Source organism: Heloderma suspectum, chromosome 4, assembly GCF_057233095.1.
Source record: "Heloderma suspectum isolate Gila_16-S chromosome 4, 16-S_ref, whole genome shotgun sequence".
In the NCBI taxonomy this organism is placed as follows: Eukaryota; Metazoa; Chordata; class Lepidosauria; order Squamata; family Helodermatidae; genus Heloderma; species Heloderma suspectum.
Genome location: NC_139461.1, coordinates 132,771,659 through 132,784,497, shown reverse-complemented (window position 1 = coordinate 132,784,497; position 12,839 = coordinate 132,771,659). Strand labels below are relative to the sequence as shown.

Genomic DNA, 12,839 nt, shown 5'->3' with positions numbered 1-12,839 from the left:
ATCTGCAGTGAGAAATCTATGAAGCTTGAGGGCCTAAATTACCAGAGGCTAAGAGTTTAAAAAAAACTATTGGATACAGGAGGACGGGTTAGGGTTTCGCTCGATCTCTGCAAGAAGCCAGCGAAAAGGAGACTACAAGAATTTTCCTATTCTACTGCTGACACATTCAAGGGAAATCCTTTAAAGTTCTTTGGATATTCTTTTGCCCCGGTAACATCTAGGATTGGCTACTGTGATGCATTGTGCATGAGGCTACCTTTGAAGACCATTCAGACCCTGTAGTTAATTCAGAATATAGCTGCTAAGCTACAGATGGTGATTGGTCAGTTTGAACATATTTTGACAGTGCTCAAAGAACATCACAGGCTACCAATGTGTTTTCGAGTGCAATCGAAAATGTTAGTGCTTACCTTCAAAATCCTACACACCTTGGGATCTAGGTATTTCCCTAGAAGAGTTCACTGTGTGCCAACATTTCTGTCTTTTTGGCACCATTTTATTTTAATTTTTAAAAAATCATAATTTTTTAAGTTGCCCTGGGAACATTGCTGAAGGTCAGCATATACATCTTCTAAAGAAATATAAATGGAATAATCAGAGCTGTACTAGCATGTACTGTTATTTTGCCTGTTTTATGCTTTCTGTCTGCATTTTAACTATTAGAAGTTATTTTCTCAAGAGGATCATCTTTATTCCAGTTGTTGAGATGCCATAGTTGTTACCAGCTGTTGAATCCTTGAATCCAACAAACGCATACATTATCCTTAACAGAGCAACTTAGGTAAGTGAGTAACTACCATGTTAGAATCACTTATGCTAATAATTAATCACATAGATCTGAGCCTTCAAAACAAAGGTCACTGAGGTCAGCTTGAGGGGGAAAATAGCCAAACTATACCAGAAGAGAGAGCAAGCAATTGCTGGGGAAAGATGCTTAGTGTTGCCTCTATTTTTGTTAGGGTATTTCCATCCTCAAATTTCAGCAGTGCACAAAATTTGGACAAGAGCTTTAGCTTTTAAATATTCTGATATTAAGTGTGATCCATCTACCATAATTCATGTGTATAAAATACAACACCCAGCAGCGTTTCTCTAGCATATTGGTGTGTTGTTGTTTTTAAATTCAGAGGCAGAAGTACTGAAAATCCATCCCTTGTTCATTAGACTGCTTGTGAATGAACTATTTATTTATTTATTTAAGTACTTTTACAACACAAGCTGACATATATGGGGGTTCCTAGGTGGTATCCAGGCACTGACCTCCTCACTCTCAGCAGGGCATCTCTAGTTTTGCCTTGTTGTCTGCTTCAGCAGTGGGCTGGCTGGTCTGATAATGGGCTACCAGAGGAGCCTTTGGGGGTTGGGAGTCAGAAGACCTGCTGCTCCTCAGCTGTAAGGTTGCTGGAGGGGGGTGCTGCTGACAGAAGAGGAGAATGCAGGAACAATCAGCAAACTACATTTAAAGCCCTAAGCGGCTTGGGACCTCGATATTTGAGGGTGTGCCTGCCTCTATATATGCCTGCCCAAGGATTTAGATCTGTTGGAGGAGCCCTCCTCTGCATCCCACCAGTGTGAGACATACGCTATGGTGGGACACAGGAGAGGGCCTTCTCTGCTGTGGCACCGCAGTTGTGGAATGCCCCCCCCATCTGAGGCTCGATTGGCACAGATACTGGATTCATTTTAGTGCCAAGTTAAAACATGGCTTTTTACCAAAGCCTTTGAGGGTTCCCTGAGTTTGCACACTGTTTTAACTGTTTTATTGTTTTAGATTTTAAATTGGTAATAGTTAGCTAAATTATTTAATATGTTTTTAGCTATTTAAATTATTTATTGTTTTACACTGTTTAAATTGGTTTTATCTGTGTGCCGCCCTGAGATACAAATGTTTTAAATAAATAAATGAAATAAGAAATAAATTAGCTGTGGTTGGGGAGGAGCCCAAGAGGCAAAGAGCAGCATGATTGGTTAGCTGCAGTGGAGAACTGTGCAGCTGCTAGAGGGAAAACTGAATGTGCGGTTGAGAGAGAAGAGTGCAACATGGACTTGCACTGGGAGGTTTTTCAGCACTGAGTAGAGCAGGCACTCTCTAGTCATGAGAAAAATATCCATTCCATAGAATCATAGAATAGCAAGGTTGGAAGGGGCCTACAAGACCATCAAGTCCACCCCCCTGCTCAATACCAAGGACCAAGTGAGTCTGTCAGAATTTGCCTGCCTGTTGACAGTCAGTTTTCTTGACTGGGGAGGAAGAGGAGAGCCCTCCACCCATGGCCTGGGAAAAGCCACCAAATGGCCTTGGTGGTAGTGCCTGGAGCCAAAGTGGCTCCTGCTGGAAAAAAGTGAAGACCACTGCTCTGGCTAAATAGCTTGTACCATCTCATCCCTGACCTACTGTAGCATCCTGTGTGAGGCCAAGCTGGACAGCTCCACAAAGCATCCTTCTAAAAGCAAAGGAGGAATCTCCTAACTGACATTACTATCTCACGTAGCCAACTCAGTTAATTTTGGCAGGAAAATGGTTCTTTCTTCTCCTCTCCGCAGCTACACAGCTACATTTGTGACAAATTGAACACTTACCGTTCTGGAAGCTGTATGTTGGTAACATTAAACGTGCCTTTTAAAAAAAATGTCTTCCAAAGGAGGACAGCAACATTCTTAGCAATATATTAAAAAGTAGTCATTTTCTGACCATTTATATTGGGTGTTTCACCCATAAAAGTCTCCTGAGGGACAGATCTTGTGCAGAGAGTAAAGTCCATATCCCATTGAGGGTGATATTTTTGGCATTACGCAGTTGACTTCAGTGGAGCTTGATTATTGCACTCTTTTTATTAGAAATGCTTTGTCCATTTATAGCCTCATTTGCCTAAAGTTCTTTTACAGACATTAAACATTTCACAAGATCCTGTGTGGTTCCTACAGGCTTCCACACCCTTATGACAGCAGTATGAATTGATGCACTAGGAAGAGGTTAATTGAGTTACTGAAATTGATTGCTAGCATCAGTCAGAATTAGGCCACAATGTTTCCTGCCTTCCATCTCCTGTTTCAGCCACAATATAATCACTCTATAAACCAAAATGCAGGCCAGCTTCTTTCTTTACACTTGTCCAGATAATATTTTTGCTATGCATAAGTATGGTAAAGTAAGTTTTAAAGGAGTGTGATTTTGAAGCTGCCCATTTTTGGCCCTGTCCACGATTGGTCTGGAAGTCAGAGCTGAGGGAAACCAAAGGTGGCCACTGACTGATGCAGGTCTCAGATTATTGTTTGTACTTGCTGCCAAAGGATAAAACTTGCTTTCTACCTTGCTTCCATGACATATCCTCTGTGGACTGAAACGATAGAAAATGAAGCTGTAAGGAGGCCTGCTTATGTCACTGTAAATGATATTCTGTCAGCCATTGGCTGAAGATGTATTCAGTATAAAAAGAGATCTTACTACTGTCAGGGTTCCCCTTATCACCTGGACCCCCTGAGCAACTCCTTAAGGATATCCTGCCTCCTTAAGAGTCCCACCTTCCTTCTTTTAAACTTCCCCTTCCCAATAACATGGGGTTTAGGCTGTAGACATGGGGTGACTGACATACCAGACACCCGGGGTTTAACCACAACAGTTTACTGGTAAATTTAAAGCAAGCAAATTACAACTGAAGGTATTTACGCAATAAAGTTGAGTGATACAAAAGGCCTTAAAAGAAAATAAAAGTTGTAAAACGCAAGTTTCTTTATCCTTGCTGTACTTAGACTCCTCTAGGCTGCTTCTTCCTGCTCCCTCCTCAGACTCTGGTCTCCTGACTCTGCTCTTACTAGCTCTCTCGCTCTGTTTATATACCCTCCTCCCTCAAACTGAAAGTACTGTTTCAAACCTGAAGAAATGAAACTTAACTGGGGAAATGAAACTGAAACTTAGCCGGGGAATGAAACTACTCCTCTCAGGAGTAGCCCCTTCCAACAAAAAAACCGAGGCCTCTAAGCCTGACTTTTTTCCCCTTTGCCTCTGTAGGCCTCAAACCTTCACAACTGCACTGTGAGCCATAGTTTTGTATTCGCTTCTATCTCTACCAAGCTAGTGAACCAAACACTGACATGAGTCTGGGCTATCCCATTTGTTCACCTAACTGGTCACTACTGTTGTTGCCACCTCCAGCTGCGTAGCAAAGCATTATGGGCTGAAACAGACATTATTTCAAATCTGTGTTTAGTAGGTCTATTTTTATCTTCATGTTTACTCTAGAGTAGATGCAGGAAGCTTGATCTGGACTGGGACCCTAGTGTGGAAGTAGGGTTCATTTTTAAAGATCTGGATCAGGGCTCCTACACTTACTCTAGAGTAAAAATGACCAAAAAAAGAGATGTAGCTGCTAAACACAGATTTAAAGTGATGTCTGGTTTGGCTGCCAGGTGATTGGGATGCTTCTTTTTCAGACACCTGACAGCAGGACACTTTGAGCATCTGTACATCAGCCTAAAAACCCGCATTTAAAATGGGGCTTTCTGCTTCTGATTTAAATGCAGGATCATGATGGAATCCCTTTACACGTGCTTCCTCCCCCCACTTTTCCCCCTTATCTGAGTTCCCAGTGTTTCACTGGTCTATCTTATTGAGGGTTTTCCTCTTTTCATGAGGGAATTCAAGCCCTCATGAAAAGGTTTGCTTTTGCCTCATGGGAAGATATGCTCAACTAGTGACCCATCTAGCTGAATTAGTCCATCAACCCTACATGGCAGTCCACCGTGATAGGCTACGTAAATATTTACGTAGCCTATCACGGCAAAGAGCAGGGACACAAATGGCATCGGCTACGCTGGTCGCCATTTGTGTCCGCAGCCTGGCAGCAGACGGAAGTCTGGCTGCGGACGGGCGTGGCCGGTGGCTCTGCGGACTCGCCATGGAGCAGAGCCAGCCAGGGAGGATTCTGGGGGGAGGGATGGATCGCCTCCCCCCACCTTGCGGACGTCTGAACCAGAACAGGGTGAGTATTTCATACACCCCCATTCCCCCCCCCCCGAAAAACTGGAAAATTGAACAGCTTTGGATTATGGAATATTTTCTTTTTGAATTTAAGACAAGATGTTTATATACTGTTACCCAGTTTTTACTCCCCCCAAATGATGTCTAAAAACTATGTAATAAGACTTTTATTGAAAGACTAGAAATGTAAAATGTCTGGAAATAATGAACCATGGGGGAATTTTTAAAAATTTTTTCTGTAAGATGCCCAGCATAGTTGTTTCTTCCATCCCTTATTAAAATTATTGATCTAATGTATCATTTAGTGATAGACTTTTGGGGATGCTCCAAGTCATTCTCAGTTTCCCAGCATGTGAGTAGAGTCACTATATCATAATATGGAACAAAATGTGCATTCTCGACAGCCGGGGGGGGGGGGTTCTATGAGTTTTTCTAACTTGTTCTGGTTAGATGCTTTAGCAGTCAAGTAATCCAATCTAAAACCCACATGTGAAAAAACACGGTAGGTTATTCTGTCACTGTTACCAGATGGGATGAAACAGCTTGTGGGTTATCTCACTTAATGCTTTTTGAAAAATTTAACTTTGAGGCTTGTTGCTATAGTTTTTAATAAAGTTCTCATAAATCTCACCACTAGGAAATGCTGCCTCAGCTATAACACCTTTAAACTGCTGCCAGTAGAATAAACCCTCTCTACCTTAAAGAAATGGAGTAGTCTTCTTCCTGTGGCATAGAATTGAAACCACCACTAGAGACAACATTTCAAAATGACTTAAAAATGTGTTCATTGATGCAAATTTTTTACAAAAGTGAATAAAATGTCACCCTAAAATAATAGGATGAGATTGCTTAAATTCAGACAATAATTACAAATTTACTAACTGAATTTAGTTTTTAAATGTTTTAAATATGATGATAATTTTATGAGCAAACCAAGTTATACATAATATAACTTTAGGAACATAAAGGCTATTTTATGTTCCTAAAGCAGCCTTCCCTAAACTGGTGCCCTTTTACAATGGACTACATTGTAGAAGGACTTCACTGTAATTTTAGAATACAATGCCCAGCTTTCCTGATCATTGACCATGTTGCCTGAGGCTGGTGGGAGCTGAAGTCCAGCCTATCTGGAGGACACTAGGTGGAAAAGGCTGTCCTACAGCAACAAAGTGCTGTAAAGATCTTTAGATCTGTAAAGAGTACTTAAAATATATTGTTTATTTTTCAGTTTTTCCAAAAATTTCATTTTTCCCAGGAAAAAAAAAAGTTTTTTTCCATGGCTTCAAAATTTTCAGAATTTTTACATCTCTAGGTGGGTTTGAAATATGGGTGGTGGACTTGAGTTTTCAGTTCACATTGGCCAAAATAGTAGAGAATTATATTTTGTATTTTAAATCCATCACAGTTTTAAAAAACTTTTCTTAGTTTTTGTTTATGTGGGAACTACATAAAAACAACGTTTATGATAGAATGGAAAATGACACTCCAGTAGCTGGCTTGGTTCTCAAAACTGCAGATTGTTCTGTCACCCAGAGCTGTGGAGGCTCATTCCTTGTGCCAGGCTCCCTTCTCTGCTCTTGCTAGAGCAGAGAAACAAGTGGACTTCTGTTAAAGTTTGAGGAAAGAATGAGTGGGGGCAGAGAAGGCAGTGTGGGGGGGTCCTGGATGGCAGCACAGGGATGACAAAAATGACCGACATTAACAGGGAGAGGCTTCCCCTCACCCCGCCCCCCCCCGTCACTAAAAGTTTAGAGAGCTACAAAACTGCAGTGCAGAGGGGAATACACAAACAAAGAGTAGTGCCCTTGAATCACATATCGCATGCAGGCTTATCTATTCAGGTTCACGTGCTAAACGTGTATCCAAGACAGGTTTCAGTGTTTGCTTAGTCATCGCTGCTGATCCTGGCTTAGAAAAGTCTTGCGTGCAAATTAGTTTTTAACTTTTCTTCTTTCACTTTTTTTTCTGTTTGTCATGCTGCTAGGTGTTTCTGTGACCAGAATGACAGAATAATGGTAGGCATTTCAGAGGACATAATTAGATTTCTAGACCAAGGAAGTGCAGTAGATCTACGCTATTTGGATTCTAGCAAAGCATTCAGTGCAGTATTGCATCAGAAACTGTTCTTCAAACCAAAAAAGTTAGTTATCAGTACATATGTTATAAGATTCAAGAGACATTGGATAATGAGAAGAAATTATGCAGGCTTTCTGGAAGGTAGGTGCTCTAGTTGAATAGAAGTACCTAGGCAAATCCCTTAGGGCCTATTTTATTCAGTAGTTTAATAGTGAAGGTATTTATAGGAAGTATTTATAATGCAGAGAAAGATCAAGCAATTATGCAGAATGAACTGGACATGTCTCATGACCTGGAGAATAGGAGTGGAATGGTGTAATTCAGTGCAGAAGTCAAATTTGTGTAAGATCCATGGATTTGGGGACAAAATAACACACATTATTATTTTATGCTTGAGGGGGGCTTATCAACTGGGAACAGGGGAGGAAAGGGATTTTGGAGTATTGGTTGATTACAAGATAACCATGAGATGTCAGTGTGCTGTTTGCTGTACCTCTGTCTTCCTCATCCTCCCATCTTGCTGTTACATAGGCATTAGATCTGAAGTCCTTATGTGCTTCATCTAGGGCTCTCCACCAATTAAAAGGTTTTTAAGATGATTGCTCATCTTCCCTTAGCCCTGCTTGGCATAGCAGTGGTAGCTGTGATCTTCCGCAGGGTCGAGGCTCATTATTAAGAGCCTGGGTCATCCATCTGCTTTTGCCTGCCCTGCAGTATGTTCCACTTCTTGCCTTCAGTGCTGAGCTTTAGCAGTAGCAGGCAACCAGCATGCAGCTCTCCTTGCCATCATGCCTTAAGGCCAAATTAGATACGATGTTAATTGCATGAATGCAAATAACTATACATTTTTTGTTATATAACTAGAAGCCACTGGGAAGCCTGAGCAACTTTGAAATGGTGAAGAATGGGAATTTAAGACTTTGTCCCTCTAACAGTCCTCCAAAGCTCCTATTTGCATTTCACTGTAACAACATCATGTCTAATTTAGCCTTTGGTTTGATACAACAATGGAGCAACATGCAGTAGCTAAAATACAGGAAGGAAATGGTTGCAGCTGTAGCATTGCCCACTACCTTGAGCAATCCTTTGGTCTCTTTAGTTTTGTTTTGGGTCATGTTCTGTCCTTCCCAAGGTAGACTTGTGTTTGTGAAACTTCTTGGTAGATCAGGTTTTCCCTGTCAGAGGACACGGTAGTTGCATGTAGAATTTCAAAAACTGAATGGAAATCTTAGGGTGAGCTGGCTAAATTAATAGCAATTAGGATGGCATGTTAACGGCAAGAAACAGCACAGATAATAGTTGTGTTTCACATAGAAAATGTCCATTCAGATAATGGCAGTGGTTCAAGATCCTTAATTTGATGAAAGTTGCTCCAAAGTAAAAAAAAGAAAGACATAGGTCTACTTCCAGATAATGCATTGCATATCTCGCACTGACAGAAACCCTTCCATTTAAGTTTTTGTCTGAACAAGCACTTGCCTTTGCTGAAATAGTTCCAAATACTCAACAGGAACAGAACATGAGATACTTCAGTTACCCCTCTCAATAGTGTTTTTCCCCCTCAAGAATTGCCTTGGTGAGATAAGAGGGAAAGGTGCTGTGTTCAGTGCTGAATTGAAAAGGAAAGCCTTTCACTGAAAAAGAGGACAGGAAAAAAAGAAGAGGAGAAAAGGATACCTTGGAATGGGAAAAGAGTCACTAAGCCAAGCAGCTGAAACTCTGTGCAGGGTTTGTTTTTAAAAAAATAAATCTAACACTGTAGTCATCACATTTCCAGTCTTTACAGAACAAAGGGCTTATTATGAAGGATGCAGAATACAGTGAAAGTACGTCGAATATGCCAGCGACTAAGGCTCCTGTTCATGCAGAAGAAGAAATGTAGGAAAGATGAAGACACGAGCAATTTCAGCATAGTTTTGCTCTTCCAACACCAGTAGGTTGCCTATCAGGCAAATGTGCAATTAAAGCAGCGTAACGCTATGCTTTCGCACCCACAGTAACTACCTAGGTAAACATATAATTAAATGTTTTCTATGTGTGAGAAACACTTCTCTGAAGGAGTTCTGAAACTGAAAGAGGAAAGGCTGTGGGCTGGTTCACTGTGTAGGGGTGCAGTGGCGATAGTGGTTCATGGTGTAGTCATCTGATCAGGGTTCTGTACTTGTCTAATCGGTTTTTCAGGAAAACTACCGCAGGTACTCAAACTGAGAACTGCTCAGCCCAGTGCACATAGTCATGAAGTAATGTTTTTATTTTCATTTCGCAAGATTCACGTTCCTGTGGCACAATGCCATAACATAACACTATCTGCACACTAACTATTGTTAAGCAATAGGGAGTAGGCCATGGTTTACAAACTGCGGCCTGACAGTACCCTGAACACTGTGGTTAACAATAGTTAGATGTAACACTGAACTGTGGTTCAGAGAAGCAGGTTTGTTGTGAACCTGCTCATCTGATGGGGGTTTATCCACCCTACTTTTCACAACGTCTTGCAGGTTTGGACTAAAAAAAATCTCTGCTGATATTTACCACAGTGAAATCCATCTATAGCAGGAATCACCATTAGAGAGAGTGGTATGGTATGTATATCCTAAGTGCAGAGCTGTGATACCTAAATGCTGTGTGTGAGATCTTTCCAATCGCACCTAGTATCCACACCTTTTCAGACCAGTAGCTTAACTTGGACAGGAAGCTCTGGTGTGTTCTGGTCCATGAAATCACGAAGAGTCGGAAGTGACTGAACGAATAAACAACAACAACAAGCTTAACTTGAGCAACTTGTTATGTAAGTTTTGTGTTTAGCTTCTGGAATGACACCAGTTTAGGGTATTTTTTAAAAATGTATTTTTTTCTTGGTAAATGCAGAGAAAGGCATGAACATAGGAACGCTTTGCAGGACACAACAGCCCACCATAAGTTATTTAACCCACAGTGAGCCTGTGGAATGTGTGCGACCGCCATTTTTAAAATGCAATTCCTGTTCAGGGTTTGTCATGGTGTGCGAACCTGGTGAGCGTGGATTATGTGATGATTAAACAACCCCCATATAACCCATGGTCTCTTTTAGGTTTATTCTAGGAAAGAACCACTAGATGTATATAATTCTAACTTTTCTTCTCTGGGTCAGCTTGTTTAGCCCTTCTATAACCTACACTCGCCATGTTCGCATGACATGACAACTCCTGACCAGGGGTTGCATATGAAGCTTGGTGCTTCCTGGTGCTGTGGCTTGTCATGGGTTAAATAACCCATGATTTGCGGCATGTCCAAACCTGATCATAGAGGCAATCTAGGTAACAAACCAAAAGATGTATACAATTCTAGCTTTTCTTCTCTGAGTCTGCTTTAGTGAGTTTTGCTGAGTTGGCACTTCACACTTATTAGAACAAAGTCAGTTTTCAGAAGTTCCCTCTCTGCATTCAGTAAACAAGTGGAGGGGAGTGGGACTGCAAACCCCCCTGGTGTGCCCCTCCACATCAGTGTGGCCCACTGGCCCTGCTGTCACTGTGTCCCACTCACCACATTTGGCCAAAGTGCCAGAAGAGACATCTGCACGTACACAACCTCTTTCAGGCCTTCTGGGGAATGGGTGAAGGTCTTGGGGTAGAGCCAGCAGGACACACTGGCATCGGAGGGAGGGGGGAAGGCCAGTGAGGGGCAGTTCCTCACCCCCTCAGTGTGTCCAGTGAATGCAGTGAGGGGACCTCTAAAAATAACTATACTTGTATCTGGATTGGAACCATGTTGGACAGCACTTTCCCAGCATGGATAATTTTTGCCCCCTACCCCTATCTCTCTCTTTCAAAAGGATGAGTTTAGAGGAATAATTTTGCTTTGGGAATCATGATCAATCAGGACTGGAGGTCAGGGCTTAGCCAATGGAAAAACTCATTTTTAAGTTGATACTTCCAGGTTATTTAACTGCAAAAAAGCAAAATGGGCAGGAATGAATTACTAATTTATCAGAACAGAAATGTTAAATTGTGTTTTATCAGTCTGTGACCCCATAATGGGGTGAGGGAAAATGTTTACTGTGTTTGAGGAGACAATGGATAAAATCTGTCAGGAATTGGATTGTCCTTCCCCTTTCAATCAACACCATGAAGAGATAAAGCTTCAGGCTAATATGACTTTATTTTGCTAGAGACTAGCCTTTCTACAAATGCAGATTCCAGGAAGCTCTCAGACTGCCTCAGGCCTTAAACAACTAATCTGTGATCTCTAATCTGGGAAGACCAGAGGGTACTGAAGTTGCTGGCAGTTTGCTGTGAACCTCACAGCCAAATTTGCTTGAACAGTGATGCCCCTCCCTTAGGGTGGCTTCCTCCTATGTCGGCTTCTAAGAGCGGATATCCTGGCAGAGTGTCTAAGCCCTGCCCCTAACTTTTCCCACTTTGCTTTGCAATGCACCCTAGCATCTCTCAAGTCACGCCCCTCCTTCTCCTCCTCTGAAACGTGAGTTCTGACCGTGGAGGAGGGGGCAGTGACTCAGCCTGGGCCATCTGTTTGTCAAGGGCTTCGAAGGAATCTCTCCCAGAGTCTTGGAGTGCTGGGGAAAGGCCCTGCCCTGGGCTCTGATCTCCCTGTTCCAACTCTGATTCAGAATCAGAGCTGTCAGACAACTCAAGGGGCTTGGACTCATCCCTGACAAAATCTAACATAAGTTCTTCTTAGAAATCTGATTGAAATAAATGGGATATAAGCTAGCCGTATCTAACATAAGTCCCATTCATTTAAATGGGTCTACTCTCAGTAGAACCTATGTTGGATTTTACCCAGTTGGGGTATGACTATTCCAGCATGCTCTTGTGGGAATTCCGGGGTTGGCTAGATCACATCATTAATGTTTATAAAGGAAGATTATAAAATAGTTATAGAGAAGGTGATAACTGATGTTTTTGCGGAAGAGCTGAAATGTTCTTGGTCAAGAAGGCACTAATAACAAAGCATTTCCAGTAAAGGGCGAGAAAAACCTCACCAAGTTCTATCTGCACAAATGTTAGCAATAGAAATCACTCATGAATTCTTCAAGTCTGAGTGTGTTTTGTAACAGTAATTCTGATTCTTTGCCTTAGTGCCTGCTGTTCTGCCATGGTACTGCTATAGCTGTTTAACTTCACCAAATCAAGAAACAGAAATGTTTGGCAACAACCAATTTATGTTTTTGTTATTTATTTAAAACATGTGCATCCTGACATTATGGCTTAAACAAGGCACCCAAGGCAGCTAACAATCCAGAAAATCACAGAAATAGAAAAACGCAATCGGCTAAATTCAGTCCGGCATAAAACCAATGAGAGATATAAACAAACATGGCTGCATGATAACAAAATAGGCCACAGTAGTATAAAGTATTAAGCCTGCATCCCTCTCAAAAGCTTCTTGGGGCAGGACCATGTCAGTCAATTTCCCAAAAGAAATGAGAGGAGTGTGCCAGGTGAAATTTCCTGAGGATGGTTTTCCATAACATACAGAAAACCACTGAAAAGACCCTCTACCCTTGTGACAATCAGTCTAGCCTCAGATGGAGGTGGGCCTTACAACAGGGTTTCTGAAGATGACCTAAGGAACTAGGTAGGTTCATCTGGGAGTCACTACATACTAAATATTTTGAACCATCTGAAGATCTTAAAGGAAAAGCTGGATAAATACTAGTCAAGGGTTACAGTCTTGTTATTTTGTATAAACACCACCACCACCACCAACAAAACAATTGTGTTGACCTCCGTAGATAACGGGTAGAGAATAGGTAAGGAAGAATTTTCTGTTGGATCAATTTCTA

At 41.6% G+C, this 12,839-nt stretch overlaps 1 protein-coding gene across 3 annotated transcripts in view; it reads left to right on the top strand.

Moving 5' to 3' along the window:
• ANKH (ANKH inorganic pyrophosphate transport regulator) overlaps positions 1–12,839 on the top strand; it is a 126,867-nt gene that overhangs the window by 20,396 nt on the left and 93,632 nt on the right. The window contains exon 2 of one of the 3 annotated variants that reach the window (XM_084850571.1): positions 699–781. The exons of 1 other annotated variant lie outside the window; for it this stretch is intronic. Coding sequence is in view for 1 of the 2 variants with exons in the window: in XM_084850570.1 (XP_084706696.1) it covers positions 7,178–7,195 (18 nt within the window). In the remaining variant the exon portion in view is untranslated. Of the gene's footprint in view, positions 1–698; positions 782–7,063; positions 7,196–12,839 lie in introns of those variants that run through there. One more of the 3 variants, XM_084850570.1, reaches the window with a different exon arrangement.